A 19,523-nucleotide genomic window follows, 5' to 3' on the forward strand; every position below is an offset into this window, starting at 1 on the left:
TCCTGAATAGTTTAGGATGACAGGTGTGAGCCATCGGTGCCCAGCTCCCCCTTCCAGCTCTAAAAGCAGATGAGAGGCAGAGAGGTGGCAGGTGTATTGGTGGAGCTGAGTGCCAGGGTGCGGGTGAGGAGGAAGGACTGGGCAGGCTTAGGAAAGTTGACCCTAGATGCTAGGTGCTGTCAACAGCCTTCAGGCCAAGCAAGTCCTGGTGCCTGTCCACTGGCTTGTGGGTTGGGTTTACTCACCGTGTGGGGGAGGGGAGAGTGAGTGGGGGAGGAGCAAGGATGGGAGGGGGAATGGGTGTGTCCTCTCTATGGAGCTGAGGCTGGTGGGCTGCCTGAGAATGGACCTTGATCTTGCCCAGTACTGGGGGCGGGGGGAGGAGTTTTGGGGTCCTGGGGATCTACATCTGAAGTAGAAGAGTCAACCTAGGGAGTCTTGAGATCGTGGTCCCCAGATCTAGACAGCCAACAGCCTCATCTTTTCTGACCCAGCAGATCAAGTTTTCTCCACCGAGGTGCCAGGGAACGAGACGCAGCTCACGTTAAGCCTGCTACAGCCAAACAAAGTGTACCGTGTACGGATATCAGCTGGCACCGGGGCGGGCTACGGGGCTCCCTCCCAGTGGGTGCAGCACAGGACTCCAGGAGCGCACAACCAGAGCCAAGGTAGGTGGCCAGAGGGACTCTTTTGCTCAAGGCTAGCACTGTACTATTTTGAATCACAACTCCACTTCCGGTTTCCTGGTGGTTCATTGGAGATAAGAGTCTCACAGACTTTCCTGCCTGGGCTGGCTTTGAACCTCAGTCCTCAGAGCTCAGCCTCCTGAATAGCTAGGATTACACTCATGAACCACCAGTGCCCAGCTTCTGGCAAACTATTTAAACTATTTGTGTGTGTGTGTGTGTGTGTGTGTGTGTGTGTGTGTGTGTGTGTGTGTGTGTGTACAAGTACTAGAGCTTGAACTCAGAGCCTGGGTGCTCTTCTCTAGCCTTTTTGCTCAAGGCTGGTGCTCTACCACTTGAGCCACAGCTTCACTTCTGCCTTTTGGTGGTTACTTGGAGATAAATCTCATGGACTTTCCTACCTGATCTGGTTTCGAACCTGGTTCCTCAGATCTTAGCCTCCTGAGTAGGTAGGATACCATGTAGGAGCCATTATATAATTGTTATTTTTGCTGAGAATCCCAGAGTGATTTGATGAAGACAAAACCAGCATGCCTATTACAATGAGCAGAGTATTTAACTTCCCAAACCTCCATTTTCCTATCTATGAAATGGAAATAGTGTTTTCACTCTTACATAAGTGAAAACCAGTATTAACTTTATTGTGAGAGTAAAGTTACAATACATTTACAGAGCATTTCAAACAGTGTAAGCCCTCTACTTCCCCCCCCCCCTTTTATTTGTTTGAACTCAGCAACTCTACAGTGCTGGGCTTGTTTGCTTGACTGGTGCTCTGCCACTTGAGCCACGCTTCCAGCCTGGCATTTTGCTGGTCAAATTGGCAATGGAGTCTTACAAACATTTCTCCCTGGACTGGCTTCAAACCCAGATCCTGCAGATCTCAGCCTTCTGAGTAGCTAGGATTACAGGCATGAGCCTCTGGTGCCTGGCAGCCTGCCACTTGGGCTGCAAATGGAACTCCTGAAAAGGCTCTGGCGTCAGCAGCCCCTGGCTTGTATTTGTTCTTTTAGGAGACATTAAGGTTCCTCTATGGGTATGTCTAGAGGTGCCCCTTGCTGAGCCATTCAAATACTCAGTAGCCTTTTATTCAGATTATATCCAAGGATGGTGGCTAAGTGGCATCAAATTAGGACAGCCCCAACAAGGCCACCATCCTGCTTGCCCCCTTTCTTTTCCTTTTTTTTGGCCAGTCCTAGGGTTTGAACTCTAGGCCAGGACACTGTCCTAACCTCAAGGTTAGGGCTCTACCATTTGAGCCACAGCTCCACTTCCAGCTTTTTGTGGTTACATTGGAGATAAGAGTCTCATGGACTTTCCTGCCTGGGCTGGCTTTGACCTGTGATTCTCAAATCTCAGCCTCCTGAATAGCTAGGATTACCGGTGTGAGCTACCAATCCCAGATGCCCATTTTCTTTCTCCTCATCTCCTATCCTGCCCATTTTCTTTCTCCTCATCTCCCATCCTGCTTTTCGCGCCCCCCCCCGCCCCGCCCCTAGTCCCTTTTGCCCCTGCAGAATTGAAGGTGCGGGCAAGGATGGAGTCCCTGGTGGTATCATGGCAGCCACCCCCTCACCCCACCCAGATCTCTGGCTACAAACTCTACTGGCGGGAAGTGGGAGCTGAGGAGGAAGCAGATGGCGATCGTCCACCAGGGGGCCGTGGAGACCAGGCTTGGGATGTGGGTCCTGTCCGGCTCAAGAAGAAAGTGAAGCAGTATGAACTGACCCAGCTAGGTGAGAAGGTCCTGGGGGAGATTCTGGGTGGGGAGGGTCAGACAGGCTGGGTTCAGGAGTTGGAGAGGGACTATGTGCTCTGGGGTGAGTAACCCCCCCAAGATCCCTCAAGCTAATGAGTGACCCCTGTGACCTTCAGTCCCTGGCCAGCTCTACGAGGTGAAGCTTGTGGCCTTCAATAAACACGAAGATGGCTACGCAGCTGTGTGGAAGGGGAAGACGGAGAAAGCACCCACACCAGGTAGGTAGTTGCAGCTTCCTTTTCGATTTTTCTCCAGCCAGACATGAAGTGGCTGTGGCTTGAACAGAGACAAACCTCAAGAGCCATCAATGATTCCTGATTCTCAAATGTAACCTTAAAACACGTTTTTCGAAGCTTGTGGCTCAGGCCTGGAATCCTAACTCCTCAGGAGGCTGAGATGTGAGGGTCAAGGTTCAAAGCCAGCCACGCCCAGAAAGGCCATGAAACTCATCTCCAGTAAACTAGCAAAAAGCCAGAAATGGAGGTATGGCTCAAGTGATAGGGAGAGAACTTTGAATGAAAATACCAACCAATACTGGAAGGCCCCGAGTTCAAGTTCCATACTGGCACAAGAGTAAACATTTTTTTTCAAACACATCTGCCTACATCACACTATCCAGCAGTTTCTTCCTTATCTTTAGGCAAGGTATCCGTCTGTGTTTCTCAGGAAAATTGAGGCTCAGAGACGTAAAGGGACTTGTCCAAAGTCACACAGAGCCTAGAATGACATTTTAAAATAGACCCCTTGGTCTGAGAAGGTGGCTCAGTGGTAGAGCGCTTGCCTTGCATGCATGAGGCCATGGGTTCGATTCCTCAGCACCATATAAGCAGAAAAAGCCAGAAGTGGGACTGAGGCTCAAGTGGTAGAGCGCTAGCCTTGAGCTGAAGAGCTGCGGGACAGCGCCCAGGCCCAGAGTTCAGGCCCCATGACCAGACCCAAAAAAACAAAAAACAAACCAACAAAAAAATAAAAAAATAAAATAAAATAGACCCCTTGCCTGACACCTGAGGCAGGTCTCTGCCTGTGGTACGATTCCTTGGGTCCTGGGTTGCATTCTTCAGGGGTTCAAAATACTCCCTTGCCCCTAACTTCCTAGGCTAATTTTCAACCAGGTGGTTTAGCAAGAAAAGCACTCAACCAAAGCCAAGACACCTGGGTTCTAATTACAGTTTGTTTGTTTAGTCATTCAGCTATTTATTCATTCATTTTTTTGCCAGGCGTGGGGTCTGAACTCTGGGTCTGGGCGCTGTCCCTCAGCTCTTCAGCTCAAGGCTAGTGCTCTACCACTTGAGCCACAGCACCACTTCTGACTTTTTCTGCCTGTGCGGTGCTGAGGAATTGAACCCAGGGCCTTGTGCATGCAAGGCAAGCGCTCTACCACTGAGCCACCTTCCCAGCCCTGTTTGGATTTTTTTTTTTTTTTTTTTGGTCCAGTCGTGGGGCCTGAACTCTGGGCCTCGGCGCTGTCCCTCAGCTCTTCAGCTCAAGGCTAGTGCTCTACCACTTGAGCCACAGCGCCACTTCCAGCTTTTTTCTCTTTGCTTATGTGGTGCTGAGGAATTGAACCCAGGGCCTCAGGCATGCAAGGCAAGCGCTCTACCACTGAGCCACCTTCCCAGCCCCCTGTTTGAATTTTTTTTGCTTGTTTGTTTTTATGCAGGTCTTGGTTTTGAACTAAGGACCTGGGTGCAGTCCCTGGCTTTATTTATTTATTTGTTTACTTTGGTGATTAGTTAAAGAGTCTCAGGAAGCCAGGTGCTGGTGGCTCACGCTTGTCATCCTAGCTACCCCAGGAGGCTGAGGATTTGTTTGAAGTCAGGACGGGGCAGAAAGTCCAGTGAACAACCAAAAAGCCAGAAGAGGAGCTGTGGCTCAAAGTGGTAGAGTGCTAGCCTTGAGAAACAAACAAAAAAAAAAAGTCCAGGGACGGCACTCAGGCCCTGAGTTCAAGTGCTAGGACCAGGAGGGAGGAGGGGAGGGACGGAAGGGGACTAAAGAAAGAGCTTTGGGATCTGGAAGCCACTGTCCATGGCTAGGGATGAGTGCCCTCCCCCTTTGGCTGCATTCTCCGCAGACCTGCCCATCCCGCAGGGGCCGCCCCTGCCCCCCGCCCACGTGCACGCAGAATCTAACAGCTCCACTTCCATCTGGCTGCGCTGGAAGAAACCAGATTTCACCACTGTCAAGATTGTCAACTACACCGTGCGCTTTAGCCCCTGGGGGCTTCGGAATGCCTCCCTCGTCACCTACTACACCAGGTGCGGCCATAGCTAGTGCCATGAAGTGGGCTGGGGGTGGGGTGGGGTGCAGATGGTGCTAGGAGAGGGACCTGGGAGCCTGGGACATTCCTGAGCTCACCTGTCACACGCGGATGCCCCAAGGTGTCTTCATGGGGTTCACCTTCCTGCAGGCCAGAGACAAATAGTGACAGAGGACAGCCTGGCTTATCCCATTCCCCTCACAGCAGAGCTACAGATCCTCCTTGGGAAGATGACTGTTGTGCCAGCCTCCTAGCTTCCCATCCAATGGGGAGACACCCCTGCCCTCCCCACAGAGGCCCATCTGTCAATCAGCTGCTGTTTTGACAGAATCATGTAAAAAGCTACAGGTAAAGCCGGGCGCCCCCTAGTGGCTCATACCTGTAACACTCAGGAGGCTGAGATCTGACAATCCCAGTTTCAAGCTAGACCAGAAAGTTCATGAGGCTCTTATCTCCAATAAATCACCAAATGCTAAAAATTGGAGCTGTGGCTCAAGTGGTAGATCACCAGCCTTGAGCTTTTAAAAAGCTTAAGGGACAGCTGGGCACCAGTGGCTCACACCTGTAATCTTAGCTACTCAAGAGGCTGAGCTCTGAGGATCAAGGTTCAAAGGCCCGTGAGACCCTGATCTCCAGTAAACTACTCAAAAAAGCAGTAAGTAGTTCTGTGGCTCAAGTGGTAGAACACTAGCCTTGAGCACAAAGAGGCTCAGGGATAGTGCCCAGGACCTGAGTTCAAGCCCTAGGACTAGCAAAAGAAAAGCTAAGGAGCTGGGCGCTGATGGCTCATGCCTGTAATCCTAGCCACTCAGGAGGCCGAAATTTGAGGATTGAGGTTCAAAGCCAGCCTGAGCAGGAAAGTTCATGAGACTCTTATCTCCAATTAACCGACAGAAAACCAGTAGTGGCGCTGTGCCTCAAGTGGTAGAGCACTTGCCTTGTGCTGAAGAGCTGAGGGACAGCGCCTAGGCCCAGAGTTCAAGCCCCAGTATACACGCACGCACACACACACACACACACACACACACACACACACACACACACACACACACACACACACACACACACGTACAAGTATAGCAAAGGTAAAATTAAGCCAACAAAAGATGTTTTAATAATGGTTCCTTGGGTGAAGAATAATTTGGATGTGTTCAGGAAAGCTTCCTGAAGAAAGCATCCATCTTGGAGATGAGATATAGAAAAACCTACATTAAAGCTTTCTGGAGGTTTTGTGGGTGGTACTGGTAGCCCCAAGCCAGGGAAATAGCTCCCCTTCCAGGCTAGGGCCCAGGCCTGTGCCAGGGCCCTGCATGGAGCATGCGCCAGCCCTGATCCTGTCCCGGCAGTGCTGGAGAAGACATTCTCATTGGAGGGCTGAAGCCGTTCACCAAGTATGAATTTGCGGTGCAGTCCCATGGCGTGGATATGGATGGGCCTTTCGGCTCGGTGGTAGAGCGCTCCACCCTACCTGACCGTGAGTGGCCCTGGCTCTCTTGCCACAACCCAAAGCCCTTTCTTCTAGAGCCTTTCTAGAACCCTAAGAGGTGTGCAGAAAGCCTTCTGGGAGGGTTCAGTGCTTCATCCCCTCCCCCTTTCCCCAAACTCTCCAAACCCACTACCCCTGGCTCACGCCTGTCACCCTAGCTACCCAGGAGGCTGAGATCTGAGGATCACAGTTCAAAGGCAGCCCGAGCAGGAAAGTTCATGAGATTCTTATGTCCAATGAACCACCAGAAAGCCAGAAGTGCAGCTGTGGCTCAAGTGGTAGAGCGCTAGCCTTGAGTGAAAAAGCTCAGGGACAACACCCAGGCCCTGAGTTCAAGCCCCAGGACTGGCACAGTTAAAAACAAAAATCCCCAATGAGACCTCACCATTGCTGTGTAGCTTTTTTCCAGTGAAAGAGGAAAAGGGGAGATGGTGTCCACATCCCCTGACTCCCAACAGTCCCCAGGACTGGGATTCTCAGTGTCCCCTCGTCTTTCCACCTCTCTGTCCCCTGCACTCCAGGGCCCTCGACACCGCCATCTGACCTGCGCCTGAGTCCGCTGACACCGTCCACCGTCCGGCTTCACTGGTGTCCTCCCACGGAGCCCAACGGTGAGATCGTGGAATATCTGATCCTTTACAGCAACAACCACACCCAGCCCGAGCACCAGTGGACACTGCTCACCACAGAGGGTGAGAACCCCACCCCAGGGCACCTAGGCCCCATCCTGCAGCTCTCCTTCTCTTGCAGCAATGGGTGGTACTTACCCTGGTTTGTAGCTGACGCCTGTAATCCCAACTATTCAGGAAGCTGAGGTCTGAGGATCACAGTTCCAAGCCATCCGTGGCAAGAAAGCCTGTTAGACTCTTAATCTCAAATTAACCACCAAAAAAAAAGCCAGAATGAAGCTGTGATTCAAATGGGGTAGAGCAAAACTCAGGGACAGCACCTAGGCCCTTGAGTTCAAGCCCCAGAATCAGCTCACACACACATTAAAAAATGTCTAGGGGCTGGGAGTGTGGCTCAGTGGTAGAGTGCTTGCCTAGCATGCATGAAGCCCTGGATTTGATTCCTCAGTACCACATACACAGAAAAAGCCAGAAGTGGCGCTATGGCTCCAGTGGTAGAGCGCTAGTCCGAGCAAAAGAATCCTTAGCAAAAAAAAAAAACTCAGGGACAGTTCCCAGGTCCCTGAGTTCAAGCCCTAAGACTGGCCCAAAGAAAAGTCTAGCAATGGATTGTGTTGAGGTTTGTTCCAGGGCTTCTGGACAGAGCAGGGAGAGGCTCCTGCCAGTGTGCGTACGGTAGCCTGTTTCTCAGCCTTATTTATTGCCTGCCATCCAGCTTTCCTGCTTCCCTCCCCGCCAGGAAATATCTTCAGCGCTGAGGTACATGGCCTAGAGAGCGACACAAGGTACTTCTTCAAGATGGGGGCGCGCACAGAAGTAGGACCCGGGCCCTTCTCCCATTTGCAGGATGTCATCACGCTCCAGGAGAGGCTCTCAGGTAAAAGGCAGGAAGGACCCCCTCGCTCCCCACCAAGATAGCCCTGATCCTAGACGCAATGCCACATGCAGGATTTGGAGGCATTGCCCTTCTGATTTGCTGGTGTGTGTGTGGGGGGGGGTGGATTTAAAGGGACAGGTGGCAGGTAAACCACTGGCATAGGGAAACCAGTGTGACTGAGAGACCAGCTCCTTGGAGCGGTTGCCTGGATTGGAGGATCGCCTTGGTGAGTGACAAGCTTTATGCACAGCCAGATTGCTATGTCACTTGCAGGACTCAATGCAAAGTGAAAATGACGGTCTAACTGGATGCCTAGTGGCTCATGCCTGTAATCCCAGCTACTCAGGAAACTGAGTTCTGAGGCTTGAGGTTCAAAGCCAGGCGGAGCCAAAAAGTCCATAAGACTTATCTTCCATGAACCGGCAAAAAGCCGGAAATGGAGCTGTGGCTCAAGTGGTAGAGCACCCGGTATGAGCAAGAAAGGCCAAGTGAGAGTATAAGGCCCTGAGTTTAAGCCTCAGTACTAGAAGAATGAAAGGAAAGGAGAGAGAGAGAGAAAGAGAGAGAGAGAGGAAAGAAGAAAGAAAGGAAGGAGAGACAGAGAGAGAGAGAAAGCCTAGTTCTATGAACAGAAACTACAAATTTGGGGTAAATTGCAGAGAGAACCCTGTGGGTGTTGAGCAGTATTTCCGTGTAGCCACAGCCCGCCCTTCCCGGTCCTGTTCTTGTAGCCGCAGCATCATCATATCCTCTAAGCATCCTGAGGCTGAGGCCGAGCCCAGTAGAATCCTGATCACTGAGCCCTGTGCTCTTCCCCTGCCCTTCACCTGCTCCATCCCTTCTCTCCCAGCAGACTCCCTGGATGTGCACTCAGTCACCGGCATCATCGTGGGCGTCTGCCTGGGCCTCCTGTGCCTCCTGGCCTGCATGTGTGCTGGCCTGCGACGCAGCCCCCATAGGTAGGTGTAAACATTGGCCCTGAGCATTCCCTCACCTCCAGAATCCCATTCGATTTAGGACTCTGGGACCTGGGGTGCAGCTCAGTAGTAGAGAACTCACCCAGCATCTGTGACACTCTGGGTTCAATTCCCAGCACTGGTTAAAAAAAAAAAAAAAAAGGTATTGTAATTCACCAGTGGCTCATGCCTGTAATCCTACCTACTCAGGAGACAGAGCTGAGGATTGTGGTTTGGAGCTAGACCAGGCAGGAAAGCCAAAGAGACTCTTACCTCTGGTTAAGCACTAAAGTCACTAGAGACGCTGTGGCTCATATACTAGAGTGCTAGCCTTGAGCAAACAGAAGCAAGCGCTCAGACCCTGAGGTCAAGCCCCAGGGTTTTCTCTCTGTCTGTCTGTCTGTCTCTGTCTCTGTCTGTCTCTCTGTCTCTGTCTCTCTGTTTCTCTCTGTCTCTGACACACACACACACACACACACACACACACACACACACTCACACACACACACACACACACACACACACACTATGTCCCCAATTTCCATGCCGCCACGTCAGACTGCTTTAGCAATAATGTGTCCGGATCAGGACACACACTGGTAAATCAAGTCCTGGAGCTCGCAGGAGAACCTGGCTGGCTGGGTCCCAGTCCAGCTCTTCCCTCTGACCTTGCTGCCTTGTTTCCCATGATCCTTTCCAGGGAAGCCCTCCCTGGCCTGAACTCCACGTCCACCACTGCGAACCCAGCCCTCTACTCCAGAGCCCGGCTTGGTCCCCCCAGTCTCCCGGCTGCCCATGAACTGGAGTCCCTTGTCCACCCTCGCCCTCAGGACTGGTCCCCACCACCCTCCGACGTGGAGGACAAGGCTGAAGTGCACAGCCTTATGGGTGGTGGCCTTTCTGACTGCCCAGGCCACTCTAAGAGGAAGGTGAGCCCTCACACTATGTCATATTCCTGAAGAAGACACAAGGGGGCAGCAGAGCCCAGCAAGAAAGGGCAGAATGCTCAGCTATAGAAGAGGCTTCTTTCCCTTCCTTAGACTATACCAGCCTATAGTCCAGGGATAGTAGCTCATGCCTGTAATCCTAGCTATTCAGGAGGCTGGGATTTGAAGATTGTGGTTCAGAGCCATCCCAGGCAAGGAGATTGTGAAGTTTATCAACAATTAACCACCAAAAAAGCCAAGAGTGGAGCCGTGGCTCAAATGATAGAGTACCAGCCTTGAGCAAAAATATTCAGGGACAGCACCCAGGCCCTGAGTTCAAGCCCTAGGATTGGTACAAACACACCAAGAAGTAGATACCAGCCTAGTTTGCGTGGTTCCCGCTGGGGGAAGACCTCAGTGCATATTTTCGGGTCACTCCATCTGGATACAACCCCTAGATCCTTCTGGGTCCTCAAAGGTTTCAGCAGGGAACCGGCTGGCAAATGAGATAGTATGGGGCCATCAGTTGATTGGGGGTCAGCTCTTCCTAGCCCATCTACTTCCTCCCCTCCTGTTTTCTTCCCCCAGACAATCCCTGTCATGCCTTTATGTGTCCCCGTCCCCCTTTTTTTTTTCTATACAGATCTCCTGGGCTCAGCCAAGTGGGCCCAACTGGGCAGGTTCCTGGGCAGGCTGTGAACTGCCCCAGGCTGGCCCCAGGCCTGCTCTGACCCGCGCTCTGCTGCCCCCTGCTGGAACTGGACAGACACTGCTGCTGCAGGCTCTCGTGTATGATGCCATCAAGGTTAGTTCTGCAAGAGGAAGGGAAAGGCAAGGAAGGACAGGTCCCTATGCTGTGAAGAGGAAACAAACCCCTTGGTGGTGACTCCACTGGGGGCAGAAGGATCCTCCAAAGGTGAATGGGGTGGCAGGCAGGCCAGTTCCGGCATTATCTATCATGGATCAGCCGTGCACCAGTGGCTCTCAGCCTCTGTGTTGGGTACTGGCTAAGTATTTGCCGCCTCCCATCCCCTCCACTTGCCACAGTGAACTTGCTGGGTGCTGGTAGCTCACGTGTATAATCCTAGCTACTCAAGAGGCTGAGATCTGAGGATCCCAGTTGGACACCAACACAGGTAGGAGAAAAGTCCATGAGACTCTTGTTTCCAATTAACCACCAAAAAGCCAGACGTGAAGCTGTGGCACAAGTGGTAGAGCACCAGCCATGAGCAAAAAAAAAAAAACAAGAAGCTTAAGGAGCTGGCACTGGTGGCTCACACGTATTATCCTAGATACTCAGGAAGCTGAGTTCTGAGGATCACGCTTCACAGCTACCCTGGGTAGGAAAACCTCATGAGCTTTTATCTCTAATTAACCACTAGAAGACCGGAAGTGGTGCTGTGGTTCAATGTAGTAGAGCAAAAGAGCTCAAAGACACTGCCCAGGCCCCGAGTTCAAGCCCTACAACCAACAAAAACAATAACAACAACAACAAGCTTAAGGAATAGCACCCAGGCCCTGAGTTCAGGCCCTAGTACTGCCACAGAATTACTGTGGATTTGAGGGTGAGGAATGGAGTTAGCCCCCTACATTCAACCCTTCTTCCTATTTGGCTGCCTCAGGTCCTTCTGGGATGTCTGGATTAGGAGGGCAGTAGTCCCTATCTCCTTGCCTTTGTCTGGGCCTGAGCACTGTGTGGTGAGCCAGTCTGTTTTATCCCCAGCAATTTTTTTTTTGTTTGTTTTTTGGTTAGTCATGGGTCTTAAACTTGGGGCCAAGGCACAATTCCTGCACTCTTCTGCTCAAGGCTAGCACTCTACCACTTGAGCCACTTCCAGTTTTCTGGTGGTTAACTGGGGATGAGTCTCATGGACATTCCTGCCCAGGCTGGCTTTGAACCTCGATCCTCAGATCTCAGCCTCCTGAGTAGCTAGGATTACAGGCGTGAGCCACCGGCGCCCAGCTAGCCCCAGCATTCTTGTGACATACACTCACATGAGCGATCAGTCTTTCTACCCCATAATGGGTTCACTTTTTTGGCTGTCATTCATGTGATGGTCACCTGGTCTTTGTGTTCTGTACTCTAAACCAGGGCAACGGGAGGAAGAAAACCCCGCCGGCCTGCAGGAATCAGGTGGAGGCTGAGGTCATTGTCCATTCTGACTTCAGTGCATCCAAAGGAAGCCCTGACCTCCATCTCCAAGACCTGGAATCAGAGGATGCCCTGCCTACAGAGGCCCCTGCACTCACTTCCAGTGTTGCTGATCTTGGGCAAGGAGCTGATTGGCTGGACCAAGAGCTGGGCGGGTTCGAGCAGGCAGCCACTGGGCCAGACAGACTTAGCTGCCTGCCCGAAGCAACCAGTGCCACCTGCTCCTACCAGGAGGTCCCGCCCAGTGAGGCATCGGAAGAGGCCCCTGGGAACAGTTGCCAGCCCAAAACCCTGTGCCCTCAAGGAGCCAGCCCAGGCCTTCCTAGATCCCCCTTTTCTTCCTCTGCTTAGCTCCTCTGAGCAGAAGTGCATTTGAGGCAGGCTGGTGGCGCCTATAGCACAGAACATGCACAACCACATATGTACGTGTGCCACATAGGTGATACATGTGTGAGACTCAGCTGTCTGTGGCGTGCCGATGCGTGAAGCCACATAGATGCGTTGGATTGGAGCTGGGGACGCCTTGATCCACTCAGTGGCCCTCCACTGTCTTTGATCTTCCAAGTCAGTGGGCCAGTGTGCTCAGTCTCCAGCCTCCAGCCTCCTATTACTCACTCTAAGAGTGCCTCCCTTTCCCTGTCTACAGAGACAGCCCCAGCCCCATCTCCTGCTGGCTGGGCTGAGCGCAAGTAGGCTCCAAGGCCTAACCTTGCAGCCAAATCCCCTTCATTTCCTGCCCTTCCCCAAATCCTCCTACGTTCCTAGCAACTCTGCACCTAATTTTTGCCATTTGGGAAGTGCCTGGATCTAGAACTCTCTTTTCTTTTGCTCTCTCTCTCCTCACTCCTCCATGTCTCTGCTCATCAGCTTGCTGCTCCAATTCTGGGGCTTTCTTTCCCCTCCCCGCCCTGGCTGTCAGACCGTCTTCCTCTTCTGCTTTCCTTTCTCTTTATGTCTTTTTTTTTTTTTTTTTTTTTGTACCAGTCCTGGGGCTTGAACTCAGGGCTTGGCTGCTATCCCTGAGCTTTTTTGCTCAAGGCTAGTGCTCTACCACTTGAGCCACAGTGCCACTTCCAGCTTCCGACCCCCCCACCCCCCGTGGTGATTAATTGGAGATCAGAGTCTCATGGACTTTTCTTGACCAGGCTGGCTTAGAACCGTGATCCTCAGATCTCAGCCTCTTAAGTAGCTAGGATTACAGGCGTGAGCCATCAGCATTCAACACTCCATGTCTCTTCTGTCTCTTAAGCCACGCCCGCTGTCATCTGCTTCTCCTGCCTTGGTTCAGCCTCTGTGTCCTTCCCTGCCAACCTGACTACCTCATGTCTGCTTTAAGGCTATAGTGCAACTCCAGTGTCCCCTCTGCTCCTGCATCAGCCCCCTTCCCAGGCAGGTTTGGAGAAGACTCTGGCCTCCATCCTGGCCTTGGGATGGGAGGGGCTCTCATGGAGGCCAGGGATCCAAGTCACTGGGGATGTTCTGAGACAGGACATGGACTGTCTCAGAAGCTTGGAGTGAAATGACCAGGCAAGGAAGCAGGTGTGCTGGACAGAGGTGGCTTGGGCCTTTCCTTCCTGCTGAACTTGACTGGATCTGGGGTGGAACACAGGCGTCTTCCCCCTCCAGGGTGCCCAAAGGAAAGTCTTTGTGCAGGAAAACAGTGGGTCATTTCATTTTGCTTTTCTTTTCAATGGAATCCTGAAATCATCTCCAGTTGGCCTATCATTCAGGGACAAGCTTGACTCTACTTCTTGCCTGGTGCGGAAGGTTATTTGCTTTTTACCTTGAGCCCTCTCCTAAGGTAAGAGGTAGCATCTCAGCTCCCTGATTGCATCTGTGTGTGTGGGTGTGTGGGTGTCTGTGTGTGTCTGTGTGTGCCGGTACTGGGACTTGAACTCAGGGCCTCATGCTCTTGCTTGGCTTTTTCTACTCAAGACTATCACCCTACCACTTGAGCCACACCTCCACTTCTAGCTGTGGACTGGATCACTGGAGATAAGATGTGTCTGCCTGGGCTGGCTTTGAACCATAATCCTCAGATCGGCTAGGATTATAGGTGTGAGCCACTAGTGCCCAGCTTCTAATTGCTTTTTAACTGATCGGCACATCAAGAGTTAATAGTGGCTTCTGGGCCATATTAGAAATAACCAGTCTATTTTTTTTTAATGGTGAAATGTCTCTCCGCAGAGTTGCAGTTTCCTCAGACCCTAAAAGCATCTGTTTCATACACTCGGATGTCATTCATATTTGACACCTACATTTCCTCTGCTCCGGCTTCAGCCAGCCAACGACAACACTAACGATTATTCATGTGGGTTTTGTTTCTCATTAAAGGCAGACATGTGTTACAATTTCTTACTATTCTGGTAGCATTTGGAGTCGCTCGGGTGACACACCAGTGTGTAAGTTTCCTCATTGCTCTGAAGGTCAAATCTTCTTTTTATTTTATTGGTTTGATTTTTTTTTTTTAAGAAAGGAAAGGAAAAAAACCCTACTCTGAATTAAATAGCTATTTTAACAGTAGGCTCTTAGCGTTACAGCACAGAGTCATTCTTCATGTTCTTGTTTAACAGGCACTGAGGTTCTGGTTTAAATTAAATAGCTGTAAATGAGACAATTTATAACCCATTAGGTTGGGTGGAAAATTGTTTCTCAAAAAGCAAATAAGTAATAAATCTGGTATCTGCCTGTAATTCACAGTTGATAAGCAAGTGGCCATTACTCCCTAGCATTATATATGATTTGGCCCTGAGTAATTTGGAAGTGTTCAGTTTGTGTCTTTGTAGCAGTACTTTGTTTTGTTATTAGAAAAGAGTCTGTTAGTCTTCAGGGCATTAATCCCTGTGTTATCTACCATGGATGCCTTAAGTTTCTTGAGTGTCATTTTCTTGATGCATGGACAAAGTGTAAGCAGTACTCGCTCAGTTATTTGTATTTAGTTTGTGCTGTATTTAATTATTTTTTTTCCATCACAGGTTTTTCCTCCTTACAAATATGATATTCTTTAGTGTGAAGCTAAAGCATTGATCATGTATCTATACCTATAATTAATAAACTATTTTCCAGACGTGTTTGGGTTGATGGAATCGATGGGTAGAATTTCCTCAGCCTTGGGGAATTTGTTTTCTATGAGTATGAAGAATGGTGGGTTTTTTTTTTAGAGTAGAGAGCAGATGGTCACAAGGGGGGAAAAAAACAGAACTATCTTCCCTTCAGTAGGTACTTAGGGAAAAACTGGAAACTTCAAAAAGGTTGTTGGGCCCCGTGGCTCATTCCTGTAATCACAGCTACTCAGGAAGTTGAGATCTGAAGAATGTCATTTGAAGCCAGCCAGGCAGGAAAGTCGCTGAGTTTCTTTTTTTCTTTTGGTGCCAATCCTGGGGCTTGAACTCAGGGCCTGAGCAATGTCCTTGAGCTTTTTTTTTTTTTTTTTTTGCCAGGCTAATCCTCTACCACTTGACCCACACCTGTACTTCAAGGTTTTTTTGTGTGTGTTTTTTTGTGGTTAATTAGAGATTGGACTTTTTTTTTTCTTTTTTTCTTTTTTTCTTTTTGTCAGTCGTGTGGCTTGAGCTTTGGGCCTGGGCGCTGTCCCTGAACTCTTCAGCTCAAGGCTAGCACTCTACCACTTGAGCCACAGCGCTACTTCTGGCTTTTTCTGTTTATGTGTTGCTGAGGAATCGAACTCAGGGCTTCATGCATGCTAGGCAAGCACTCTACCACTCAAGTTAATCACCAAAAAACTGGAAGTGGTGCTGTGACTCAAGTGGAAGAGTGCTAGCCTTGAGAAAAAAAAAAAAAAAAGGTCAGGGACCTGGTGGTGGCACATGCCTGTAATCCTAGTTACTCAGGAAACTGAGAGACTGAGATCAAAGTTCAATCCAGCCTGGGCAGGAAACTCCTTGAGACTGTGTGTGTGTGTGTGTGTGTGTGTGTGTGTGTGTGTGTGTGTGTGTGTGTGTGTGTGTGTGTGTGTGTGTGTGTGTGTGTTGTGGGGCTTGAACTCTGGGCCTGGGCACTGTCTCTGAGCTCTTCAGCTCAAGGCAAGCACTCTACCACTTGAGCCGCATCGCCACTTCCGGTTTTCTAGTGGATTATTGGAGATAAAGAGTCTCACGGACTTTCTTGCTGGCTTTGAACCGCAATTCTCAGATCTCAGCCTCCTGAATAGCTAGGATTACAGGCATGAGCCACAGCACCCAGCTTCCTTGAGACTCTTTATCTCCAACAAACTACTCAAAAAACAACAACAAAGAAGCTGGAAGTGGTTCTATGGCTCAAGTAGTACAATACTCTCACCTTGAAAGGCAAAAGAAACTCAGAGACAGCACCCAGGCACACAGTTCAAGCCCCAGAACTGGCAGTAAAAAAAAAAAAAAAAAGTGCTTTTCCATTAGAAGGAACCAGGAGCCAGAAGCTTCCCTGCCCAGGACCACCCCTAAAGTGACGACAGGGCCAGACTTGGAGTTAATTGACAGATCATACAGTGAGATACTGCACATTTTCCGGGAAACAGAATAGCCATTATTTGCATATCACCCTCCAACCATGCATTGTGATAAAGAAGAATTAAACACTTGTCAACATGAATTTAAAATGACAGCAATTCAGGACATCAGTGTGACCTTCCTGGAGTTCAGGACATGCCAAGAAGGGGGCTGTGGAGGATTCAAGCCCTGCAGAGGTCTGGGGAAGGCCGCTCCTGTCTACCTCTCCTGCGGCCAGTAGAGGCCTCACTCCTGCCTTTCCTCACAATGAAATCCAGTTGGGCTGTGGCACACAGCGCTGACCTTGAATCTCTACTCAGAAACTTTCAGTGCTGGGTATCTGGCTTACCTGCTGCTGTAGAGATTCCTTGGGTGGTGTTTGCTGCTGCTGCTCCTCTTCCTCCTCCTCCTCTTGGGTTAGTACTTCAGCTTGAACCTAAGGCCTTAGAGTTTTCATGCAAGGCTGGCATTCTACGTGGGGAGCTGGTGAATTGGACATGAGTCTGGCTGAGCTGGCTTGGAACTGAGATCTCCAGATCTCAGCTTCTTGAGTAGCTAGGATTACAGGTGTGAGCCACAGGCATCTGGGCTCATACCTTATGGTTAATAGCCCTGTCCATCTACAGGCGTGCTGACTCCTGAATAGTTGCAATTCTTTAGTTATTTACACCAAAGTTAGTTTTATGGATGGTTAGCAATCCTGGTCCCAAAGTCCATAGTGAGTAGCCATAGAGAGACTTAAGCCAGGTGCCAATGTGAGATCTAAGGGTCAGTGGTTCGAAGCCAGCCGGGTCAGGAAAGTTTGAGACTCTTACCTCCAAATAACCACCAAAAAGCCAGAAGTGGAACTGTGGCTCAAGTGGTAGAGCGCTAGGTTTGAACACAAAGCAACTCAGAGACAGAGCCCAGGCCCTGAGTTTAAGCCCCACAACTGATTCCCCCCCCCCCCCCGCCCAAAAAAAGTGCTAGGGTACAGTACCTGAATTCAAGCCCCAGTACAAAGGGAGTCACAAAACAGGGAGGGAAGAGAGACTTAGCTATACTAGTACCTTTCCAATTCCAGTCTTCAACTGCAGCTACTAGAACTTAACTACTCAATAATCCACCATGCTAGATCAACAGCTCATTTAATATGGTCGCAAGAGGTCAAGAGTCAAGCTCTTTGAGGGCTAGGCTATCATAAGGATGTCTTTTGTGTGTGCTGCATGCTCATGGATGCCAGTATTGAGGTTTGAACCCCGGGGGGCCCCATGCTCTCCCTTAGCTTTTCTTTTTTTGTGGGTCATGGGGGTCTGAACCCGGGGACTGGGCACTGTCCTTCAGCTCTTCAGCGCAAGGCTAGCGCTCTATCACTTGAGCCACAGTGCCACTTCTGGCTTTTTCTGCTTATGTGGTGCTGAGGAATCGAACCCAGGGCCTCATGCATGCAAGGCAAGCGCTGTACCACTGAGCCACCTTCCCAGCTCTCCCTTAGCTTTTTCACTCAAGGCAGGCACTCTACCACTTGAATCACAGCTCCACTCCAACCTCAGCTTCCTAGGATGACAGGCATGAGCCTCTCTCTACACCGGGCTCAGGATGTCACTCCTGTGGGACCCATGTGGTCTCCCTAAGTTCTCAGTTCTCAGATGGGAAACATCCCCTGTCACTGGCCTTTGAACTTCCGATGGGTTCTCCTTTGTCCAGACCTGGGGACCACGGAGGCCTGGGCTTGGGGCTGGTGGTAGGTTAGACACCAGGCAGAACTTTCTCCTTTTCTAGGTTCCCATCACTCGGGTCTGCTTTCCCCAAAGGCCGCACAGCCTCCTCCGTCTGAAGGGTCCCATCAGTCGTGTGCCTGGAGACGACTTCCCTCCCTCCCGAGGGGGGCCCCCCGGGGGCCCCCACGGCACAACGAATCTTCGGACAACTTTATAGCCCTGATCTCTGGACCCAGCAGACCCGGGGAAGGGGTGCGATGCTGCGGCGTGTTTCCCCCTCCCTTCCCTCTAGGGCTGGCTGGCGGGCCCATGGACTCGGGGGACCACGCGGGGATTCGGGGGGACCGCAGTTCAAAGCGCAGGGGGGCGCGTCCGCCGCGCAGCCGGGAATGTCCGGCCGCTCAAAGCGCTCGCCGGCTCTTTTGTTCCCCAGACCCGGCCTCCGGGGAGGGCGCGGGGGTTGGGGGGGGGGGGACCGGAGGAAGGGAGGGGAGGGGACAGCGGGGGGGGGAGGGCCGGCCGGGGAGGGGGAGGAGGGCGGGGCGGGGAGGGGCGAGGCTGACAGATCGCCGGGCTTGGGTGCAAGATGGCGCAAGCGGCGCTCCCCCCGCGCGCCCCGCGCTCCTAGGCCAGCCATGCGCCCGCAGCCCCCCGCCGCCCGGGCTCGGCCCCCGCCTGAGCCCCGGCCTCGGCCCCGGCCCCGCGGGGCGCTGTGAGCCGCCCCCCCACACCCCACCCCCGAGTCGCCGCGGCCGAAGGAGCGGGAGCCCCCATGGCTGCGCCGCGCGCCGCGTCCCCGCGCCGCCCGCTGCGGCTCCGGCTCCGGCCGCTGCTGCTGCTGCTGCTGCTGCTGCTGCCCGCGCCGAGCCAGGGTGAGCGGGGCGCGCTGCAGCCCCGGGTGGGGTTGGGGGGGGGTACCTGGACCGGGATCCCTGGCGGCGATCGCGCGGGGTGGGGGACTCGGGGATCCAGACCTGTCGGACGCGGGAGCCCGGAGCGGGGAGACCCGGGGCTGGCACTGGCGATCGGGGAGGCCGAGGTGCGGGGGACGACTGAGACCCGACTGCACCGGGGACTGGGGAGGGGGGGGGGGTGCGCAGCCCGGGCGGAGAGGGCGCGTCGGGGCTCGGAGGTGGGGCTGGTCCAAAAGGGGTGCGGAGGGCGATGCCGAGGAAGAAGAGGAGCAGGAGGAGATGGAGGAGGAGGACGATCGGCGAGTGAGGAGAGAAGGAGAAATCCGGAGCTGGGGAGCCCCGGGCACCCCGGGGATGCCCGCGGCCCCGCCCTGCCCGGAGCGCGCCCTGGGGACCCAGCCTGCGCTCCCGGGCCGGTCCCGCTGCACCCGCCTGGAGCTCCGGCCCCACCACCACCTCGGTGGGCGCAATAGGCCCACATTGCGGGAGAGGGGAACCGATCTACTCCCTTCCCACTCGCGCCCCAAGTTCTCAGCAGACGCCCCACAAACACACCCATTCCCACCCCACCCGGGGTTTGGGTTGTGAGCTCTCCTGTCCTCTGCCAAGAAGCAGAACATACAGCGAGGAGAAACTTTATTTTTCCCCCTCCTCCCAATGGTTTTACTGGGGTGATTTGGGGGGGCTCAGGAAA

The 19,523-nt window shown here is 52.2% G+C and overlaps 2 protein-coding genes across 5 annotated transcripts in view; both read left to right on the forward strand.

Moving 5' to 3' along the window:
• Igdcc4 (immunoglobulin superfamily DCC subclass member 4) overlaps nucleotides 1-14,795 on the forward strand; it is a 36,512-nt gene extending 21,717 nt beyond the window's left edge. Inside the window, exons 10-20 of one of the 4 annotated variants that reach the window (XM_069995158.1) lie at nucleotides 495-668; nucleotides 2,183-2,419; nucleotides 2,559-2,660; nucleotides 4,517-4,700; nucleotides 6,049-6,176; nucleotides 6,710-6,880; nucleotides 7,557-7,694; nucleotides 8,545-8,653; nucleotides 9,351-9,579; nucleotides 10,220-10,381; nucleotides 11,669-14,795. In XM_069995158.1, the coding sequence (XP_069851259.1) occupies nucleotides 495-668; nucleotides 2,183-2,419; nucleotides 2,559-2,660; nucleotides 4,517-4,700; nucleotides 6,049-6,176; nucleotides 6,710-6,880; nucleotides 7,557-7,694; nucleotides 8,545-8,653; nucleotides 9,351-9,579; nucleotides 10,220-10,381; nucleotides 11,669-12,079 (2,045 nt within the window). In that variant the 3' untranslated portion in view covers nucleotides 12,080-14,795. The remainder of the gene's footprint in view (nucleotides 1-494; nucleotides 669-2,182; nucleotides 2,420-2,558; nucleotides 2,661-4,516; nucleotides 4,701-6,048; nucleotides 6,177-6,709; nucleotides 6,881-7,556; nucleotides 7,695-8,544; nucleotides 8,654-9,350; nucleotides 9,580-10,219; nucleotides 10,382-11,668) is intronic. The other 3 variants (XM_069995159.1, XM_069995160.1, XM_069995161.1) reach the window with 3 other exon arrangements.
• A 3,892-nt stretch (nucleotides 14,796-18,687) lies between these two features.
• Nucleotides 18,688-19,523, forward strand: part of Igdcc3 (immunoglobulin superfamily DCC subclass member 3) — a 40,371-nt gene continuing 39,535 nt past the window's right edge. Inside the window, exon 1 of the mRNA XM_069995441.1 lies at nucleotides 18,688-18,787. Coding sequence (XP_069851542.1) covers nucleotides 18,688-18,787 — 100 coding nt within the window. The remainder of the gene's footprint in view (nucleotides 18,788-19,523) is intronic.

This window comes from Dipodomys merriami, unplaced genomic scaffold (genome assembly GCF_024711535.1).
Source record: "Dipodomys merriami isolate MVZ:Mamm:240054 unplaced genomic scaffold, mDipMer1.0.p SCAF_48, whole genome shotgun sequence".
Lineage (NCBI taxonomy): Eukaryota > Metazoa > Chordata > Mammalia > Rodentia > Heteromyidae > Dipodomys > Dipodomys merriami.